General features: G+C 50.7%; 1 protein-coding gene across 4 annotated transcripts in view; it reads left to right on the top strand.

Annotated features, from left to right (window-relative positions):
- NISCH (nischarin) overlaps positions 1–21,980 on the top strand; it is a 65,883-nt gene that overhangs the window by 5,786 nt on the left and 38,117 nt on the right. For 2 of the 4 annotated variants that reach the window (XM_081525145.1, XM_081525143.1), the window contains exons 4-15: positions 6,278–6,326; positions 7,304–7,467; positions 7,885–7,980; positions 9,296–9,391; positions 10,862–11,014; positions 12,163–12,231; positions 12,707–12,892; positions 13,044–13,172; positions 14,557–14,670; positions 14,945–15,056; positions 19,206–19,330; positions 20,439–20,488. In XM_081525145.1, the coding sequence (XP_081381271.1) occupies positions 6,278–6,326; positions 7,304–7,467; positions 7,885–7,980; positions 9,296–9,391; positions 10,862–11,014; positions 12,163–12,231; positions 12,707–12,892; positions 13,044–13,172; positions 14,557–14,670; positions 14,945–15,056; positions 19,206–19,330; positions 20,439–20,488 (1,343 nt within the window). Of the gene's footprint in view, positions 1–6,277; positions 6,327–7,303; positions 7,468–7,884; positions 7,981–9,295; positions 9,392–10,861; positions 11,015–12,162; positions 12,232–12,706; positions 12,893–13,043; positions 13,173–14,556; positions 14,671–14,944; positions 15,057–15,635; positions 16,715–19,205; positions 19,331–20,438; positions 20,489–21,980 lie in introns of those variants that run through there. The other 2 variants (XM_081525144.1, XM_081525146.1) reach the window with 2 other exon arrangements.

Genomic DNA, 21,980 nt, shown 5'->3' with positions numbered 1-21,980 from the left:
TATCCGCCAAGTTGTAACTACCAACAGCATCTCCACACGTTGCCAGATACTGCCTGAGGGGCAAATTGCACCTGATTGAGAATCACTATATTAGATCTTCAGATGAGTTTGGACAGACAGGGCCCAGAAGATTTGCCAGCTTTTTACATGCTGGGAGCTCTTAGGGAAGGTTTCTGGTAACTTTCGCCCCCATCAGTGTCCTCTTTGAATTTACTCCCAATGTAGTCCACCTCTTGTGGGGCTGACATTGGACAGGGTGGACCCAGGGAACCCTATTTGGCTGGGGTGTGGATTTTTTTTTTATATATATAATTCACATACAGAATTCACTCTTACAAAGTATACAAGTTCCTGGTTTTTAGTATAGTAACAGAATTGTGCTTCTATCACTACTGTCTTAATTCCAGAACATTTATCACACAGGAAGGAACTGGGTACACATCAGCTGTCACTAATATGCTTTCATAATATATGGATTTGCATATTCTGAACATTTCATATAAATGGAATCATGCAATATGTGACCTTTTGTGACTGACTGCTTTCACTTAGCATAGTGTTTTCAAGGTCCATTCATATTGTAAGCAAAAGTAAGTACTTGAGTTCTTTTATGGTCAAGTACTATTATATTGTTTAGAGATACCATATATTGTCCATTTATGAGTTAATGGACTGATAAATTTAGCTTGCTTCCAGTTTTTGGCTTTTATTAAATAAGGCTGCTGAGAACATTCATATGTTTTTGCGTAGACCCATACTTTCTGTTGGGGCTTCCCAGGTGGCTCAGTAGTAAAGAATCCATCTGCCAATGCAGGCGATGCAGGTTCAATCTCAGGGTCAGGAACTTGCCCTGGAGAAGAGAATGGCAGCCCACTCCGGTATTGTTGCCTGAGTAATCTCATGGGCAGAGGAGCCTGGCGGGCTACAGTCCATGGGATCACAAAGAGAGTCAGACACAACTTAGCGACTAAAGGTTAACAACAACATACTTTCTGTTGGATATATACTAGGAGTAGAATTGCTGGATTGTATGATAACTCTGTTTATGAGGAACAGCCAAATTTTCTTCTGTAGTGGCTGCACCATTTTATTGAGTTGGCCAGAAACTTGGCCAACCCAATGCATTCCTGCCAGCAGTGTGTAGGCTCTTATGTTCCCATGTCTTTGCCTACGCTTGCTACTGTTCACTTTTCCTGTAGCCATCCTCATGGGTGTAACGTGGTATCTTGTGGTTTCATTTGCGGAGAAGGCAATGGCACCCCACTCCAGTACTCTTGCCTGGAAAATCCCATGGATGGAGGAGCCGGGTAGGCTACAGTCCATGGGGTCGCTAAGAGTCGGACACGACTGAGCGACTTCACTTTCACTTTTCCCTTTCATGCACTGGAGAAGGAAATGGCAGCCCACTCCAGTATTCTTGCCTGGAGAATCCCAGGGACAGCGGAGCCTGATGGGCTGCCGTCTATGGGGTCGCACAGAGTCGGACACGACTGAAGCGACTTAGCAGCAGTAGCAGCAATGACTAATAATGTTGAGCTTCCTTTCATGTGCTTGTTGGTTATTTGCATATCTTTAGATAAAATTATTGAAATCGTTTGCATTTCAAAAAATTAGATTGTTTTTGTTGTTGAATTGTAGGAGTTCTTTGTATACTCTGGATATTTAAACCCTTATTAGAAATATGATGTGCAAATATTTTCTCTCATTGTGTGGATTGTCTTCGTTTTCCTGATCGTATTCTTTGAAACCCAAGTTTTCGATTATGATTAAGTTTACCCATTTTTTTTTTTCCCTCCAGTCGCTTGTGTCTTTGGTATCATATCTAAGAAACCATTGCCTAATCCAAGATAACAAAGATTACAGCTATGTTTTTCTCTTAAGAGTTTTATAGTTTTAGCTCTTGTATTTAGGACTTGAACCATTTTGCGTGGGTTTTTGTATATGGTGTGCGGTTGGGGTTCAGTTTGCTTCTTTGGCAGTGTGGATTTTAATGGCAAGGCAGGAAAGCAGCACTTCCCTCCCAGCCTACTGAGATGGGGTGTGCCGGGCCGGGGCAGCCCTGAGTCCTGCCTGCTGCTGTGCTGCCCCCCTGCAGACAGCTGAGTCCTGGTGCTCCTGTGCCCTCGGAGACAGACCTCATCCTGGGAGCCCTGGGGCAGAGGGCTTCAAATTCAGTGAAGTGTGATCCCACAGGGCATTTCGGGCCACCACTTTGGGGCAGGCTGTCTGACAGGCAGGCAGAGCCGAGTTTGTCTCCCAGCCCTGCTGCTTCCTGACAGTTTATTCAGAGGCAGTCGTGCAGTCGTGGAACCTCTGTGTGTCTCAGTTCCTCTTGTGAGTTGGAGGGGGATGATCCTGGGCCCTTGGGAATTGCAGGAGACTGTGCGGTGAAGGTGGAGGGCCCAGAAGAGGTCTGGGCTCATGGCGGAGACTTTCCGGGTCCCAGCTGGTGCCAGCTATTCTAGTTAGGAAAGGCATTCACTTCTTGTCAAAGGTGGCATTTATATCATTTTGTTATCTTGAAATCAGTTGGGTAAAACAAAGACACTTTTTGAAATTTGAAATCAGAGTAGGATAGAACCTTTACCATCCTAAAGGTAACTTTTGGTCACTTGTTTTAGTTGCAAAGTACAGGCTGTAAGTAATAACAGATATCCTTGCAGCTTACTTATAGTCTTGGAGCTCTCTTCAGCCAAAGTTTAGGCTTGAATCTCTCAGTGGGGAATTTTTATGCACACAGTGTTCCTGGCTTCTGCTGGTGTACCTCATATAGGCATGAATTAAGTTATCAAGGACTCCGACTCCTGTGTGTGTGTGTAAACCACACAGTGATATGTAATTGAGTCCCTTGTTAATGCCCCACTGACACACACTCTGTGCTCAAGCCTGTGCCAAGCAGGAGTATTGGACTGGCCTGGGGTTATTCATTCAGTAGGGTCTGTGCTGCAGGGGGTTCACAGACCTGCATGTACTGACATGATGTCAGGACAATGGTCTCCGAACCACAGCCTAATAGTCCGTGGTGCATTTGTGTGCATAGCTCACTTGGTAAAGAATGCACCTGCAATGTGGGAGATCTGGGTTCGATCCCTGGGTTGGGAAGATCCCCTGGAGAAGGGAAAGGCTACCCACTCCAGTATGCTGGCCTGGAGAATTCCATGGACTGTATAGTCCATGGGGTCGCAAAGAGTCGGACACAACTGAGCGACTTGGACACAACTGAGCGACTTGCACTGCAAGGGTGCTGCTCAGGGGTGTAGACCAGCATGTGACCCTGGCAGGTGGCTGATTGATGGGAATGCAACATGTTTGGAAGTGGGTGTTGTAGTTTTTAAACACCTATTTTTTTTTTAATTGAAAAATTTTTTGAAGTATAAAGAATGTCTTTTAAAATTTTTATTTATTTTTGGCTCTGCTGGATTTTCATTGCTGTGGAAAGACTTTCTCTACTTCTGGCAAGTGGGGGCTTCTCTTCATTGTGGTGCACAGGCTTCTCATTGCGGTGGCTTCTCTTGTTGCAAAGCATGGGGTCTAGGGAGCACAGGCTTCTGCAGTTACGGTTCCTGGGCTGTTGAGCACAGGCTTAATAGTTGTGGTGTATGGGCTTAGTTTCTCCTTGGCATGCAGCATCATCCCGGACTAGGGATCAAACCCACGTTTCCTGCATTGGCAGGTGGATTCTTTACCGTTGAGCCACCAGAGAAGCTCCCTGCCTTTTCTTTTTTTTTTTTTTAGCGTATTTCAGTTCAGACATCTGTGGGAGCCTGAAGTATTTCAAGTCCCTTCAGCTGGATTGGGTGGAGTATGTGTGGGTGGGGGAGTACCTGTTCACAGAGGTACCTCTGGGCAGAATCTGTAGAAGCTTTAGCTGGGATCCACTGATGCCCCCATTTCCTCCAAGCAGGAGGGAGGCCCAACCCTGCTTACACTTGGCCACAAGGCCACAGTTGAACCAGAGCCCTCTGAGGAGGCAGACAAAATGCTTCTCTGAAAAGACCTATGCTGTGGATTTTGGGACTGAGGCTTTTCTTTGTTTCCCCTTTGATTAAAGAGTCTCTCAAGGTGAAGATCAGCCAAGGCAACTAAGTAGATAGTGTTGCCTGGTATAGCTGCAGGGAGTGCTTCCTGTAGCCCAAGGGGAGGGGCGGAAGAAATTGTCTACTTTTTAGATTGCTTAGAAGTGGAAACATGCTCTTTGTTTAGCATGAGTCCTTGGCCCTCACTATCTCCCAACTTTCTGTGTCTTCCGGAAATTCCAGCCCTGTCTCCTCAGCTGGGCTGGTGTTGACGCCAGCTGCCCAAAGAAATGTAACTTTGAGGATAAGGGTTGCTGGTACTAAGCGTGGGCTGGGGGCCCTTTTCCCACATGAGACCTAGTGTCCCTGCCGGGACTGGAGAGGCTGGGGAGCTGCTCTTGGGGACTAGAGGTGGGTGCAGATCAGAAGCCTCTCGGGAGTCTGTGTCTTTCAGGGCTGTCCAGGCGATGGGCAATTCTGACTGCATGCCAGATGGGGAAGTGCTGATCTGGAGACAGGGCTTGGTTCTCAGAGTGTAGGTAGAGAAATGAGCTTCTGGGTCATTCCACGGTCTTCCTGATCTTTGGTTCTTCATAGCAGCCAAGGAAGTAACTGCCCAGCAATTGAATTGTTGCAGGAGACGGAAGTTGAACTTCTGAGTGAACTGATGGCCTGTCCTCTCACTCACTGGAGCCTCTCCGGCTCAGAGCCTGCTGTATCCTTTTGGTGGCCCTTTTACATTTGACCCTGTGTCTTGCCAAACTCTGAGCCCCCTAACAGTGGAGCTGTGTTTGCTCATTTTTCTCCCTTTGGCTTTTTGTTCATTTGTGAGAATAAGGGGGCATTAGTCTCATACAAGCTGACTTTCAAGCAGATGAAATAAGCACATTTTTTAATAACAGATACCTTAGAGTACTAAAAGGAGAAATTAGGGGAGTGTTTTTGTAATCTTAGGGTTGGAAAAGAGGTCCCAGAAGTCAGAAAGGAAAAGAATCACAGGTTAAAAAAGTGTAAACTTGACAAACCTCTCTCTGTCAGGAGAACCGGTGTGAACACACATAAAAGGCATACACAGACAGGAAAAGATACTTAGATATTTGCAGCATATAAACAACCATTAGGGTATCCTTTATGTGTAAAAGGTAAGCAAGAGATGAACAGGAGAAAACAGGAGAAGGACACTCTGTCTCCTGCAACCTGGTGCCTTTCAAGTTCCGTAAACACACTAATTGCATGTCCTGGTGGCAGAAGTGTTCCTGTGAGTTACGAAGGTGATTGTGCAGTTTTCATCTGGACCTGTTTACAAAAGTCCTGTTGGCTACCATCTGTCACTTAGGTAACGTTCTTACCTGCAGGATGTGGGGTTGCAAGCCCTGGGGCTCTGGGAGCCCCACTGTTACACCCCTGAAATGCTGAAGCAGTCAGCTGTGTACCCAGAGAGGCTTCACGGCTAAGCACTTGAAAGTGTGGCTTTGGGAGTTTCTTGCCATGTAACATTGAGGATCGCAGCATGTCTCCACGTCAGTTTGCTTACCTGTGAAATAGGATTCAAAATAAGAGCCTCCTGGCTTAGGGCGTCGGGAGGATTGAGTGAGCCTCTTGGTGGGGAGCACTTAGGCCGTTGCCTGATGTGAATTGAGACCCAGCACATTAGCTGGTAATGTGACTCGTCATCCTTGTGCTGCCTTTACCCCATCACCCTGAAAGGGAATCCTTTCCTGCCTCTTTCTCATGACCCTGGGCTGAGTGGTGCTGTCACCAGCCTTGGAGGGATGGCACAGGAAGAGAGCTGGTGTTTAGTCTTTCCTCAGATACCTGTGGGACATGTATGTCAGTAAAAATGATCACTCCTAGGTAGGGCTGGCTCTGTGAGGCCTTTTTTTCCCCACGAGGGTAATGGGAACCTCTTTTCCAGAGGAAGCAGGACTATCTGTCTGCCATGCCTCTCTTAGTAATCTCCCAAGGCCAGTTTTGGGAGCTGTTGACTTCCCAGCCAGTGCCTGACATGGCCAGGCTTTGCGGTCTCCTGGGCCTAGAGCTCTCAGCCTGTGCTGAGTGGCCTTGGAGCTGATATCCGCGTAACTGGAAATACTCTTTCCCTTTCTGAGCTGCTTGATTCACTTTAGATTTACTCTCTCCATTTTGTTTTACTTCTGGAGAGCTGGCTTTGCAGCAGTGGAGGGAGTAGATGGCAGGAAAGGTGCAGGTCCCATTGGTGGGGAGCAGGGGAATATCCTGACTGGATTTTGTTTTCTCTTCAGGAGATTAATGGCATCACTGCAGCACTGGCTGAGGAACTCTTTGAAAAAGGTATATGACAGGGGTCCTTGAAATACTGGATGCAACTTGGCTAGCCCTATTAGGTGGCCAAGGCCCAGATCTCCATCAGTTGGCTCTGTGCCAAGTGAGTTCTAGCCAGGACCCACCTCCCCAGGGTTCCCCAAATCCCTAGACCTGGTCCACAGGCAGGCCTGTGCACCTATCTGGTCTGCAAGTCTGAGGAACTGTGTTCTTCACCTCAGGACCCCTGGACCCCTGTCTTCGGGGGCTCTATTCTCAGGGCCAGGTTGTATTCCAGGGCCTTCTGATGGAGTTCTGGAAGGTGGGTGGCATGGTGGCTTATTGCACCAGGTTTGTTCTTACCTAAAAGGGTTCAGATGGCACTGAAGCTGCCTTAGGGTCATGACCCTGCCTGAGAGCACAGTAACAGGAGCTAAGATGTTCTGAGTGAGTGCTTGTGGCCCAGACTTCTGTGTGTGTCTTACTGCTTCCCTGAAAGAGGGCCACACAAGGACATTGAGGATGAGAGGCCCAGTTACCTGTCTGAGGGTGCATGGCTGGAAAGCGCAAAAGGAGGACCAAACACCAGTCTGTCTGGCTCAGAACCCCCTCCTGCTCTCAGGCCCTGTGTTGTGCTGGCGCCCTAACCTTAAGACGTCTACATCTTAGAGGTTGCAGCATGGGCCGTGGCCCGCAGTGCTGCCGGCATTGGCTTTCTCCTGGCCCAGGGCCTCAGATTTTAACTCAGTCTCACCTCGGAGAGGCTCCCCAGCGCAAATTCCTGCGGCCTTCCCTCCTTTGTAATCACGTGTTCTGAGTTGACCCTGATCTGTCAGCCCAGGAGGGAGGCCGCTTCCGCATGCTCAGGAACATGGCTTCATCCTGACCTGGTGCGCATAATGGGTGCCGGCCAGGGGCTTGTTCACTGTTGGCCGGGTGGGCAGGTACCCTGGCCGCACAGTGGGGCTGGGACCCAGTACTCACCCCTTGGGCTGTGGTTGTTGCAGGAGAACAGCTCCTGGGGGCTGGCGAGGTCTTCGCCATTAGGCCCCTGCAGCTCTACGCAGTCACCGAGCAGCTGCAGCAGGGAAAGCCCACGTGTGCCAGCGGGGATGCCAAGACTGACCTGGGGCACATCCTGGACTTCACCTGTCGCCTTAAGTACCTTAAGGTAAAGCTGTGGGAGCCTGGTCATGGGGAACTGCTCAGTCGTGGGCATGCAGCTCGTGACATGGGTGTGTGTGTGGGAGCAGGGGAGTGTGTGGGGTGGGTGTGTGGGTGTGTGTGTGTGTATACACTGCAGGCCCTGAGGAAAAGAAGGTGACATTTGGTGATCTGGGCACTGTGCTTCTGGCTGTGAGCACCAGGGGGCAGTCATGGTCTAGTGCCGCCCTACTTTGAACCTTGGCTTTAGCCTGCTTTGTTGATGATGGAAGTGCTGAGTGGGAGTCCTTGCCCGGACTGCCTCTCACAGCCTGGCAAAGCTTGGAGCAGGGTTTGGCAGTTGCTGCAACACTGCTCGGTGAACACGGATGGGAAGTGCTGGTTGCAGCAGCATCCCTAATTCACACCATTTATCTGGCTGTAGGTTTCTGGTACAGAAGGACCTTTTGGGACCAGCAACATTCAGGAGCAGCTCCTGCCTTTTGATCTGTCCATATTCAAGTCTCTTCATCAGGTGGAGGTAAGGCCCAGGGCCCTTGGAGTGCAGGTGGGACTGTGCCCTCTGCAGGATGGTCTGATTTCTGACCATTCTGTCCATGGCTAGGGAGCGTCCCTGAGGTTGAGTGTCTGGATTTAATCGTAAGGCACTGCTGCTTTTGTGTCTGTCAGTATGTGGCAGGTTCCATTTAGGGAAGTCAGGTGCTGTGGAGGCAGAGAGAGAGGAGCTTCTGCTGCTCTTGGCTGGTCTGTATGTCCCCACCCCGTAGCACTTGGACAGTTTGGAGCACCAGCGCCCAGCTCCTTCTGGGCTTCTTCATTTCTCGAGTTGAAGTGCTAGGAAGTCATCCTGTGGGTCATACAGAGCCAATTCCATGTCTGCATCTCCCAGGGCAGATCAGCAGAGGGGTTGTAGGATTCTCTGCTCTCTGCCATGCCTGCACCTAACAGGAAATACTTTGCATTACTCACTGCGGAACTCCTGGGTTCGCAGTGCCAATTTTGTTACCTTTTTTTTTTCTTTTTTTTTTTTAATAAGAAGGGGACTCAGTAGAGAATAGTGAAAAATGCTTTAACGCAGCAAGTTCTTGAGCATGGCTTTTGTGTGCAGCCCTGTGCCCCATGTTGCTCGATGAAATCTTCTCAACAGCCAAGTGAAGTGGGCGCTTACATTTCCATTTTACAGTTGAGGAAACTGAGGCTTAGGGAGGTAAGGAAGTTTGGCCAGGATCACACAGTTGAAAGGGGGAATCTAGTGTCTGAGTTCAGCAGAGTCTGACTCTGCAACGTGCTGGGCTTGTCTCAGGAGGTCCCTTGAGGACCCTTCTTTCGATGGGCATCTGAGCCTTGACCAGCACAGGCAAGTGGGGCTAGGAAGTGAGAAGAGTGCCTGGCTGGGCAGGCTGCGGCTCTGCCAGGAGGGGTCTGCGGGTATGTAGTATAGCACTCGGACAGGTGGCTTGAGGGAGATGGTTTGGCTTGTACCCCTCCTTCCCCCTGCGAGGCTGCCGAGGCCAGCGGAGTGGGGCAGGTGATGTTGCAGAGGCCCCAGGCTCCCCAGCTCTGGTGTTCCTGACTCTCACTTTGTGTCCAGCCACCAAGCCCCAAGCAGCTGTTCAGAGAAAGGAATTTGTGTTTCATTGTCTCACAGGCTACTTCAGAACATGTCCAGTTAGCACTAAAAACTGGGGAAAGCAGAGACTTAGGGTTTGAGTCACCGCCTACCTCGAAGGATTCAGGGTCCCTGATGGTTGTGCTCTTTTTGTGTGTGGGTGGTGAACATCTACTTCATGCTGGAGTGATGATGCCCTTCTGAGACACAGCCGTTCTTGTTCCAGATAAGTCACTGTGACGCCAGGCACATCCGGGGGCTGGTTGCATCCAAGCCCACTTTGGCCACGATGAGCGTCCGTTTCTCGGCAACCTCCATGAAAGTAAGCGCCACCTGTTACCTTCCTGGGTGCTGTCTGAGGGGCAGGGCCCTGCACTGTGGTGGTCTCACTGTGAATCGTGCAAAATCTACTGCTACCTGTCAGGAGTCAGAAGCCAGACTTTCTCCTGGGGAGCTGCACGCTCATGTGGGACCTCCCAGTGCTTGACAGTCCCTGGGATGCTTCAGGCTACATCGTCATCCCAAATCAACACTGTTAAACCAGAGATTTTAAGAGCAGGGTAATCCCCACCCCCCAGAAAAAGGTCACTGGTTTTTAATAAATTTTCAGCAGCACAAGTGTCAGAACATTTATTAGGTGAATCGATGGAAATGTTCTCTAACCATGAAAAGCCCTGGCTTAGCACTCATTTGTATCTTGTTCTCAGTGAACTTGAATAGGCAGGCGAGGTTGTGTGTGCTGGGCCCTGTTGTTTATATGTGAGTGACACAAACACTCAAACCAAGTATGTAAGAGATTTTTTCCCTTCTCTCTTTACATTTTTATGTGTTGCATCTTAGTAATGACTTGACGTTCAGGTGGTGCTAGTGGTAAAGAACCCACCTGCTAATGCAGGAGATGTAAGAGATGCTGGTTCGATCCCTGGCTCGAGAAGATCCCCTGGAGAAGGAAATGGCAACCCACTCCAGTGTTCATGCCTGGAGAATCCCACGGACAGAGGAGCCTGGCAGGCTACAGTCCATGGGGTCGCTAAGAGTTGGACGGGACTGAAATGACTTAGCACTTAGCAGACTCAGTAATCTTAAAGTTCTTCTAGAAAGAAGCATAGTGTTACTTTTAGAACTTAGAGTATCTGATGAAGATTTAGGTTTGATGGAAAGTCTTTCTCTTGAGGCTACTGGCTGAAAGGAGGCAGCTTGTTTTAGGCAGCTTTGCCCCTCTGGGAGACACTCCCTGCTTGCCTGCTCAGGGAGCCCAGGGTGATCTATTGAGAGAGGAGAGGTCTTATCAAAGGGCATCAGAAGCCAAAGTGAGGAGACCTGTCTCCCTCCCAGGGGACGGTGCCCCTGTGCTCCCTGCTGCTCCCTGTCTCAGCCCTGCTGGATTTTAACCTGTGAAGTAATGGTTAAAGGGCCTGCTGTCAGCCGCCCGGGCCACAGTGCCAGCTTGTAAAGCACAGTTGCCTGGAAACACAGCAAATTCTGACCTTCAGCCTCCCAAGATTTAAGCCAGAAAAGGCATCAGTGTATAATGAGGCTCTTGTGAGCTGGAAAAGCGTTTGTTCCTGCAGCAGGGCCAGAACATATTCCAAGTGGCCGTTATGTTTCTAGCTCTTCTAAGTTATTTCACAATCGTTTCGAGGCATATGAACCAAAGCCCTGTTTTAATGCAAGTTCACTTCCACATACTAAATATGCTCCAGCCCTTCCTGAAATTTTGCAATGATTGTGTTCCCAGTGAGTGTTGCATGAGGGCTACCATGGGGGTAGCTCACCAGATGTTCTCACACAGGAAGTCCTCGTTCCCGAAGCCTCGGAGTTCGATGAGTGGGAGCCAGCAGGCGCAGCTCTGGAGGGCCCCGTGACTGCCGTCATCCCCACATGGCAGGCGCTGACCACGCTGGACTTGAGTCACAACAGCATCTCCGAGATCGATGAGTCTGTGGTATGCCCTCCACGGCCTGACCATACCCTGGGGTTGGGTGTTTAACATGACTTTTACCAAAAGGACCACCGAAGACCTGTATCCAGTGCTCTGTGCATTGCCTGCAGTTCTTAAGTTAATTTCAAAATGGGGTTATTTAAAAGTTATTTAAAATCTTAGGGCTTCCCTGGTGGCTCAGTGGTAGAGAATCCACCTGCCAATGCAGGAGACACCAGTTCAATCCCTGGTCCAGGAAGATCCCACATGCCATGGAGCAGCTAAGCCCATGCACCACAACTACTGAGCCTGTGCTCTAGAGCCCCGTGAGCCACAGCTCCCACGCCCACGTGCGGCAACTACTGAAGCCCATGCTGCGGGCCTGTGCTCCACAACAAGAGAAGTCACCACAATAAGAAGCCCAAGCACCGCCACTATGGAGAGTAGCCTCCACTCACTGCCACTAGAGAAAAGCCTGGGGAGCAGTGAAGACCCAGCACAGCCAAAAATAAATAATTTTTTTTTTTTTTTTTTTTTTAGAAAAAGAGTACTTAGAACGAAACGAAGTGTATTAATTGTATGTGCGTTTGATAGCATAGACCCAGTAAGTGGTGAAATTTATTCCCAAGAAGGGGAGAAGGAAAGTTAGTCCATAGGTTCCAGGGATATTCCTGGTAGTTCAGTGGTTAAGACTTTATGTTTCTACTGTAGAGGGGACAGATTTGATTCCTGGCCAGGGAACTAAGGTCCTATGTGTCTCAGAGTGCAGCCAGAAAAAAAAAAAAAGATTCCAGATGTTCCCTGAAAGAGTGACATCCAAATGGCACTTGGGCAGTAGGAGTGTGGTTCCTGGGTTTGTGTGTCTCGATGGGGGTAGGTAGAGTTTAAGAAGGACACACCTCCTCCTGTCTGCATCCTTGCTGTTTATCACTTTTACAAGCCAAGTGTTCTGTAAAAACAGTGCGTCAGTGCTCAGCGCTGGAGTCCCTCCGTTATGTGTTCCTGAGGATGTGCTGCTGGCTGGGCCCTGGGAGGTGTCCCGTCAGGGGCCCTGCACAGATGGCCAGCCCAGGTGTCTGTAGTCAAGCAGAAGCATCTGTCCCTCCTGTGTAGGTGCGGGAAAGGGTCCAGTCTCCTAGGGTAACGTCAGGTGTTGTCTTTTTTTTCACAAGAAACTGATTCCAAAGATTGAGTTCCTGGACCTGAGTCACAATGGAGTGCTCGTCATGAACAATCTGCAGGTAATTAGTGTCTTTGGAGAGCTTTACTGTCTGCGAGCTTCTCACAAGGTCCCGTTCTCCCGAGATCCAGGAGGCTGATATGGCTTTGGGAGTCTTGGGATTTCTCTCGTGGGCACTTGAAGGGTGCTGGATGTGTACCAGAGGTTTGTAAAGGCAGAGCCTGCTGCCATTCCCTTTTGGTTGCAACAATGCAAAGAGCACTTGTTGCTCTAGTTCCCAAAGTATAAATATACACTGGACGTGATAAAGATGATGCCTCCATTGTGAAGACGGACTGCCTTGTTTTCAAACCCTGCCTCTACTCCTACCTTGTGGGCCGTGTTGGCCCTGTAAACCTATGCAGGGAAGAAGAGTTTCCCTTTTGAAAAAATGTCAGAGGGAACAGAGCCAGCCTGCTCTGTCGTTTTGGGTTGGAAGGCCCGTTCTTTGGACCCTTGACCTTAACCGCTTGACCCTGTTGTCAATGCCGCCACAGCACCTGTACAACCTTGTGCACGTGGACCTGTCCTACAACAAGCTCTCCTCCTTGGAAGGGGTTCACACCAAACTGGGGAACATCAAGACCCTGAACCTGGCGGGCAACCTCCTGAGGAATCTGAGTGGCCTGCACAAGCTCTACTCCCTGGTCAACCTGGATCTCAGTGACAACAGGATCGAACAGGTGAGCAGCGCCCCAGAAGGGACACGGGGTTCTGGGGTGGCTGTGCCTTGACGTTGGTCACTTCACTGAGAACAAGGGGCTTTTGTTGGCTGTCGCTCGTGTTGTCACGCTGCTGAGTTGTTAGCGAAGGGACTCGGGGGATGCTTTTCAGATGGAAGAGGTCAGAAGCATTGGCAGCCTCCCATGTCTGGAGCACGTGGCTCTGCTGAACAACCCCCTGAGTATCATCCCTGACTATCGGACCAAGGTGCTGGCTCAGTTCGGAGAGCGGGCCTCAGAGGTAAGCTGCTTGGGGAGACTCAGCTGCAGGTGACATCTGCTCATGTACACCTGCCTGCTTCAGAAGGCCATCCTGACCCTGAGCGGCCTTTCAGATCAGGGAAGTCCACTGTCTCCACAGGAAAAGGCTCCCTTGCTCCTCTCCTCTTAGGGGCCACAGGCTGCCACGCTTTCTCCGTAGGTTGACCTCATGTCGCCTCTGTCAGAGCATCAGGCCTGGGGGCTCTCCAGGATCCAACAGGCACAGCCTGAGTTTGGAGGGACTGTCTTCTACTTGTTAAAAAGTAACATTTACTCTGGGCTTCCCTGGTGGCTCTGCGGTAAAGAACCCGCCTGCCAGTGCTGGAGATGTGGATTCCATCCCTGAGTTGGGAAGATCCCCAGGGGGAGAAAGTGGCAGGCCGCTCCAGTGTTCTTGCCTGGGATAATCCCATGGACAGATTATGAGCTGGCGGGCTCTAGCCCATGACGTTGCAGAATCAGACAGAATTTATCGACTAAACAACAAATAACAATGTTTATTGTAGGCAAGAGTCAAGAATAAGATACTTAATTCTAAGTATCTCATTTCCTGGACAACTTCTGGCCATAAAATCTCATCATAAACCGGAAGTGTTTGCCCATCTTGGCCAGTGTCACCCAGCCCAGTATCTGCTGCCTGCTGGGTGGTCACCTGCCCGCCCCACAGGTTCCACGGTTCACCTGTCTCCTTGCTTCAAGCATGCCAGCCTCCCACTCTCCCCAAATCCCAGGCCAGAAGATATCTGGACGTCTGTTTGCATCATCCCCCCCACCCCACCATCTCTTTTCGGCCCCAGGTGCCCCTTTCTACACACTGTCACCAAGACAACATTCACAAGACATCACCTCCTCCCCTCCCTGGCCCTCAGGCCCTGGGGACCTTCCCTCATTTGACCACTCTGCTGTTCCCCACTGCCTGCCGGCCCATAGCTCTTTCCTGCACTTGCATGTGGGGTCCCTGCCTTCCTGCCTGCTTCCCATGCCTTGGCTCTCCCAGTTCCTCAGCTCAGGAGGCTCTCTTTGCAGATAACGAATTTCGTCATGATTGGAGGCTTAGTTCAAGGCACCACCTTCCCCTACTCCCAGCCACCCCAGAGGCCTTCTCAGTGAACCCTGCGCCCTGTCTTCCCTTCTCTGAGAGGAACTCCCGGAGCCAGGCTAGGCAGTGCAAGGCCCCTCTGGGTCGCTCCAGGGAGCTCCCAGGTCACTTCCGTGGGTGGCAAAGATCTCACTATTGGCAGGCGGAGCTTCCGCAGCCTGTGTGTCCTCATGGGGCCTGCCCCACACCTCGGGAGGACCCCGCCATTCTGCTCCATCCAGGCTTCTCAGCCCCTGTGCTGATGGCCATTTTCTGAACACCGTAGGTCTGCCTGGACAACACAGTGACCACAGAGAAAGAGTTGGACACAGTGGAAGTGCTAAAAGCGATTCAGAAAGCCAAAGAGGTCAAGTCCAAATTAAGCAACTTTGAGAAGAAGGTGGGTCTGGGTGTGGGAGGTGGGAGGAGTGGTGGTGAAGGAGTGGAGTCCTGGCTGCACCACCCTGCCCTCTGTACGTCCCTGTCCATTCTCATCCATGAGATGGGGGTGGCCATCGGACCTGCCTCGTGGGGTTGCTGAGGGTTAGTCGAGATCCTCCCTGCCGCCCATGTTTGTTTGTGAGCACCATAAGCTCCTCACGTCTGTGGCTCTGTCCAGTTCAGTTCTCTCGGATCTTTCCCCTCTGCCCGGCTGACTCAGCACTCCCCCTCAGGTCAATGAGGATTCTTGGCTCTCTGCTGCCCCCTGTGTCAGACCCAGCAGCTCCCCACCCACCGCGGCTCCCACCTCTGCCTCCCTGCCCCAGCCCATCCTCTCCAACCAAGGTAACCGTGTGCGTGCGTGCGTGCGTGCGTGTGCGTGTGTGTGTGTGTGTGCTTGCAGAGCCGCACAGGCCCTGCCTGGGCCCCCAGCTGGGCTGGGGTTGGGGGAGCGGGTTCGGATGCAGGGAGGGTACGGTGCTGTCTGCACACCAGCCCCTCCTGGGGAGGCGCGTGGCCCGGGGGTGCCTGGCTTGATTTCTCAGTTTGCTCAGTGAAGACTCCCTATTGCTCTGACACCCACATCCAGTTCCTCTAGGGTACTGCGGGGTGTGCTCTTTGAACAGGCTCGGGGCTGCTGGCCCATAAGGACCCCACGCGCCTGCAGGCAGTGTGGGCAGGCTGGCTGCCTGTTAATGAGAAGCCAGGCCTCCTGGTTACTTCCCTAAGTCAGGTGCCCCCCCCGCCACCCCCCGTCCCTGTGTGGGGAGTGTGCCTCATCGCCGTGGCCCTGGTGGTGTGACCCAGCCCCGATCGCTGTGTTGGTGGGGCCGAGATGGGCTGTTGGTGGACCCATGGAAGACCAATCCCTTTCACCCACCCACTGTCTTAGCATTTTCAAAGGGCTTTCACCTCTGAACCCAGGCATCCTCGGAGATGAGTGAGTGAAGCAGGTCCCATGAGTGTCTGCTGGCCCGGCCCCCACGGAAGAGGGGAGGGTGTGCCGTCCCGAGTGGAGCCGAGGCTCGGGACACACAGGAAAGAACGCCGCCCGCCCGGGCTCCTGGAGTTGGAGAACTTGGTGTGAGGTCTTGGGAAAACAGTTTGACCCCATGTTTCAAGAGCCAGAGAAACGTTCCCACCCCTTGACTTGGTAACCCCGCTGGTGGGGATTTTATCTTAGCGGGATAAGATAACAGGGAAGGGGGAAGTGAAATGCTCCTTGCAGCGCTGTTTATGCCAGCAAAATGTGGGCCACGACGGGCGTGAGAGAGTGAGAGGGAGGTTAAGCCGTGGTCCGGAGTACCCTGCAGCCATTACCGCCGAGAGGGGAAGGTGGGATGTGAAGAATGCTGGGTGAAGTCAGAGAGCCTGTGCAGGGCAGCTCACCAAGGTCACAGCGTGGACGTGAGCCAGAGAGCGGATGGGGCACGTCGGTGCCGGAGTCGTCATCTGTTTGTTTTTGTAACATTCTTGATTGAGAAATTCTGGTTTTCTATTTCTTTTTTTATGTAATAGGGGAGGGGGCCTGTATCACTTTGAAGATGCTTCCCTGACCTGTCTCCTGTCGAGGGGCCAGAGCCCTCCTCAGGCCCCCTCCCCGCCGCACGCGGCCCGGCACAGCCCTGGGGCCTGCAGGGCGTCTGCGTGGCTAGGCTCTGGGGACCGGGAGGTGCGGCTGGTCCGCCAGGCTGGGGGCCCGCCAGTTCTCAGTCTGCCTTTGTTCAGGCAAGGAATCAGTGAGTGTGAGCAAGCGAGTGAGCTGTGGGTGGCGAGGGAGGTGTCTGCCCACCCCCAGCTGCAGTTGTGGGCGGCCCCCCTTTGGCGGCGAAGGCTCTGCGGCAGCCAGAGCCAGGCTCAGTCCCCTTCTTCACTGCCCCCACTCCTGGGGACACACCAGGCAGTGGCTCACTGGAGTCTTCTCCCTTCCCTTCCCAGTCCTTCTACTGGACGTTTAGACGCTGTCTCCAGATCCTCTTATAAATAAAACTGCAGTGGATGTCTCTGTGTGCACATCTCTTTCCTTTTGGTGAGAAACAACAAAAGTTGGGCCCTGTCTAGGCATTCTAATGTCCCCTGTCCCGTCCCCTGAGTGGCCCTTTCTGACCACTTGTTTGTACAGACCACAGTCCAGGAAGGAAGCAGAAAGACTGTCCCTATTCACATTTCCTCAGCTCCAAACAGGGTTTGGGAGGGTAGTGACAGGAAAATGCTGCCTTTTATTGCTAATGTGGAGGAATCCACAGAAATTTGTGGTCAACCATGTGCTACTGGACCTTGCCTGTGTGGGCAAGGACTTCTTCCTGCAGAGAGCAGCTTTGCTCCTAGCCCTTTTTGTAGAAGTGGGCATACTTGTGAATAAGCTGTCCCCCCCCCCAACCCCTGGAGGCCTGTCAGGAGGGGACACTGTCCATGAAACACCAGGCCTCTGGTCACCTCAGGGCCTGCTAGCCCAGCTTGTTGGAGCCGTGGAGGGTTGTGGCCACAGGGACTGACGTGGGAAGTGTCGGAGGTGATTCTCCAGCCAGGCCAGGTCCAGGGGCTAAGAGGAGGCTCTAGAGATGTGGTTAGGAGAGCAGGCGCCTGGCCTGGGTCCCCTGAGTTTACATCCCAGCGTCCCTGGCTGTGGTCCCTCAAGCAACTTGTCGCCTCCAGAAGCTCTGTTTTCTCTACCCTACTTCATCGATTCTAAGATGCACACATTTCCACCTTGTGACTCTGAAGTTGAGATGCATCTTTCAGTCAGTGGCGTCTCATAGTTGCTGTCAGCCAGCTGGTATTCGTGATGGAGTTGTGGGAACACCTTCCGCGGACACCTGCTAAGACCAAGATGGCGCCGCATCTACGCATCTTAGATTTGATGAGCTGTGGTAAATCATGGGAGGCGTGCATGAGCTGACGCTGGGGATGCACTTGGCACTGCTGCTGGTCCATCAGAAGCGGTCAGTAAGGGCTTCCTGCCTGTGTGTGTGTTGGAGGGTTTCCAGATGACCAGGACAGTTCCCAGAGAAATTTGGAGCCTCTTGGGAAGCTGAGCTGTACCCCCAAGGGAGGACGGGGCAGAATGATTTGGGGCATTTGTGAAAGAGAGATCTATTTAGAGCAGAGGTGGTTTTGCTCTGGAGGTGTATGTGAGGTGACTCTCAAAGGATGGTGGGATCTGAGCACGAGAGAGGGAGGAGGGGGTGGGTTCCGGGAGAGAATAGCATGCTTCATGCCTGGCTGTGTGCCTGCCGCCCTTCCTGCCTGTGCACAGCCCCTGCTGCTTCGCTCTGGGGGGGTATCTGGATTTGCCCATGAGTAGAGGACCTGGGCTGTGTGAGTTGTCCTGACCCCAGGCCGCAGCTGAGCTGGACAAGGGTCTGGGGCTCTGAGAGCTCTCTTGAGTCATTTTGTTGGGCCGTGGTGACTGTTGGTAAAGCCAGGCTATGGAGGCAAGCCCAGGCCTCCTCGAGATTTCGGTGGAATTAGGGGTTGACGCCCAGCATTCATCCAACCAGCTGCATTTAGGAGAAAGTTAAAAAACATTTTACCCTCAACCAGTCTAGAAAATGTTTGGAGTGAAATAATGGACCCAGATGAGCTGAATTCATACAACAACCTCAGCAGGCTTTAAAAACAGCCTGAATGAGTCAGAGCGTGCTGTCCATGGGCGGTGGCCTTGGGGAGGGTCCGTGGGATGTGTCCTGTGGGGAGCTGGGCCTGGGTTGTCCTTGCCAGCCCCGGAGGAAACCCGAGCCAGCAAGCAGGCCCAGCCTTCTGATAAGAGATCTGGGGCTCCTGGATCTGCAAAGCTTCCCAGGGCTGTTGGGTGGCGGGGTGGAGAGGCTTCAGTTCTGTCCCCAGGAAGAGGCTGTAGGAGCAAACACGTGTAAGACTCTTGGACATTTTGCCAAACTGCTCTCTAAAGGGGCGGGGCAGCTTGCCCCGCAGTGCCTGCCTCTGCCCAGTTAGGCCACACAGCCTGACCTTTGCTGAAGTGAGAGGCAAAACTCGCCCTTCTTGAATGGTTCGGGATGGTGAGCTTGGTCTTGTGTCACGCCCATTGGCTGTTCTTTTGTGGAATGTCTGTTCGTTCTTTGCACCCTCCTAATGGGATTTCTTTCCCCCATTTTTTGTTATCTGTAAGAGCATTTTATAGATTAAAAGATACAAGCCTTTGACAAATACTGTGAACACTTTTTTCTCATTTCATTCAAGTTTTTTTTTTTTTTTCCTTAACAGAAGTTTAGTTTTTATGTAGTCACACCTCAGTTTCTTCCTTTGGATTCAGGCTCAGAAATTCTCTCCCTTCCTGAGATTGGATAAGCAGTCATTCGTTCTTCTAGTTATTCTAAGGTTTCGGTTTTAACATTTTCTTCTGTAATCCACTTGCCTGGATTTGGGGGTCTGATTAGCCCCCAGCCATGCTGTAGCCCAAGGGCACAGCCCCATTTGTTGAATGGCTGCTCTCCTGCCCCGCCTGCCCCACCCGCCTGCCCCTGGTCTCTCCAGGAATCATGTTCGTGCAAGAGGAGGCCCTGGCCAGCAGCCTCTCATCCACCGACAGTCTGACTCCTGAGGACCGGTCCATTGCGGGAGGATGCTCTGATTCCCTGGAGTCCATCCCTGCGGGGCAGGTAACATCTTCCTCCTCCTCCCTGGGGTTGGTGGCCCTGTGGCCCGCTCTTCTGCCTCCGGCTGTCTGCAAGTAGGAGGTGGCCTGGCTGGAGTCGTGGCAGATGTGGCCAGTGCCTGGTGCGCTCTGCTGTGTGGTTAAGGGTCTGTTCAGTTAGCTTCTGTGTGTGTGTCTGTCTGTCTCTCTGGGCTGATGGGGATAGGCAGTTTTCTCTCACTGAGTCCTGAGGGGCAAAGCCAGGTAACCCTTAGTGCCTGTGAACAGACTTCCTGAGGCAAGCAGTTCAAAAGGTCCTGGGGGGGCTTGTTTGTGTTTCAAACCCATCAACAAGTTTCTCCCCTGCTGTCTGGCACCTCTGGGCCATTTTGCCCATTTCTACACGTCAGCTTGGTATTCTGGGATACGTTGTGACTTTGTTACGTCTTCTGTGGCTGCTGCTGAGGGTCCCTGAGCTAATTCCTGTGTCTCGGGAAGAAAGAGGATGGCAGGTGTGCGAGGGGCTCGTTTGCTGTGTGTGTGGGGAGTGTGCTTGGTGTCTGAGCCTGCCCAGCCCTGTCTTTGTTCACCAACACAGTCGTGCCCTGTGGCACTGGGGCAGTGAGCAGCGTTCTGCTCTGTCCTGGCGCTCCCCAACACTCTCCCTTCACCCTCCCCGGGGTCACAGTAGGAGGCTCCTGAGCCCTAGGTCTTCTCTGCTGCCCAGAGACCACTGGGAGGCCTTGCCAGGCCCTACACAGCCTCTGCTCACCATGTCCTCTTCTGGCCCAATACCAAACTGGTATACAGCCCACATAGACTCTCTGGTATGGCACAGGGAATGTTCAAGTGCCAGACCCAGAGACACAAGCTGAGCTGCAGAGGGTGAGAGCCTCTGGCCCAGAGGTTGGAAGCATGGACTGGAGTCAGACACAGGTGTGAACCTCAGCCCTGCTGTCCATTGGCAGGATAACTGGGTGACTGTCTCTCGGGGCTGCAGGATCCATCCCCAGGTGGAGTGGGGACAGCGAGGAGCTTCCTGCAGGGCCATGAGGGAGGGCTCAGGGCTGGTACCTGGCGATTGCCAGGACATGGCTGAGCAGGTGGGGGCTGACTGTTTCCTTTCCTGGCAGGCACCTTGTGATGATTTAAGGGACGTGCCGGGAGCTGTTGGCGGTGTAAGGTAGGGAAGAGGCTGTTGGAGAAGACATTCTGGGCCTTCTACATGTGCTCAGCTGTGGGCTAGTAGTAAGCAAGATTGTGTTAAAAATCTGTTCACGGAAGTTCCATAGAACTAGTTCTTCCTTTGAATAAACAAACAGGTGAAATGGGCTCTGGTCTGTTTCACAGTTCTAATCCCTAAATTTTGCTTTTCACAAATGTTATCCTATACTAGGGGTCAGCATATCAAGGTGAGTTTAGTCCATTGCCTGTTTTGTACAATCTGTGATTTAAAAATGATTGTTCCATTCTTCTTTTTTTTAATTTATATATTTTGAAATGAGACAAAGATGAATATTTTTAATGATAACAGGTACAGTTCACAAACAAGATTGACATCTTAACCCATTAGACACCTGACAATGAAGAAACAAAGATACATAAAGCAAAAATCAGAAGAACTATAAGGGAAAAAAATATATATATAATCATAGTGAAACATTAACATTTTTGTGAGAATATTTTATTAAACGTAGGAAAAGTAACAGTATCTTGAATAATGTCATCAATAATTAAACTATAAAGATTTGTATTTTTATGAATTTATGTTAATCTTATATCCTACATGAATACATTTAAAATTTTGTATCTCATACATTGTTATTAGATGTCCATAGGACATTTAAAGAAACTGGCAAAAAGATAAACATTACTAAATTTGAAAAAGTAGAGTTCTTTTTTTGTGTGACTCAGTTATACATATACAGATATACTGTTTTTGAAATTATCATTACAGGTTATTGCAAAATACTGACTATAGTTTCCTATGCTATACAGTAAACCATTGTTGCTTGTTCATATCTGTTTTTTTCAATAGAAATCTAGCATTCTATTCATACTAAGTTAAACAAGTGGAATCAAAATGTTGTAAATTTTTTACTTGGGCAAAAATACATAGTCTAAATTCTAAATAATTTCTAAAATATATGTATTCTTTATATATATGTATAGAAGAGCTTTTTTTCCCTAATTTCATTCCTTTTTTATTATTAAACTTTATAATTTATTTTGGAGTTTAGCTGATTATCACTGTGATAGTTTCAGGTAGACAGCAAAGGGACTCAGCCATACATTCACATGTATCCATTCTTGCCCAAATTCCCCTCTGATCCAGGCTGCCACATAACTTGAGTTCCCTGTGCTATACAGTAGGACTTGGCTGCTTATCCATTTTAAATTTAGCAGTGTTTACATGTTTATCCCAAACTCTGTAACTATCCTTTCCCCTCTGGCAATTCTCCAAATTCTCCAAGTCCATGAGTCTGTTTTCTGTTTTTCAGATAAGTTCATTTGTATCATTTCTTTTTAGATACTGCATATAAGGAATGTCATATGACATTTCTCTTTGTCTGACTTATTTCACTCAGTATGACAATCTCTAGGTCCATCCATATTGCTGCAAATGCAATTATTTCATTCTTTTTAATGGCTGAGTAATACTCCATCGTGTATAG

Source organism: Giraffa tippelskirchi, chromosome 9, assembly GCF_054371585.1.
Source record: "Giraffa tippelskirchi isolate mGirTip1 chromosome 9, T2T-mGirTip1v1.2.pri, whole genome shotgun sequence".
NCBI lineage: Eukaryota > Metazoa > Chordata > Mammalia > Artiodactyla > Giraffidae > Giraffa > Giraffa tippelskirchi.
The sequence above is the reverse complement of the archived record's forward strand: the minus strand, read 5'-3'. Positions and strand labels throughout refer to the sequence as shown.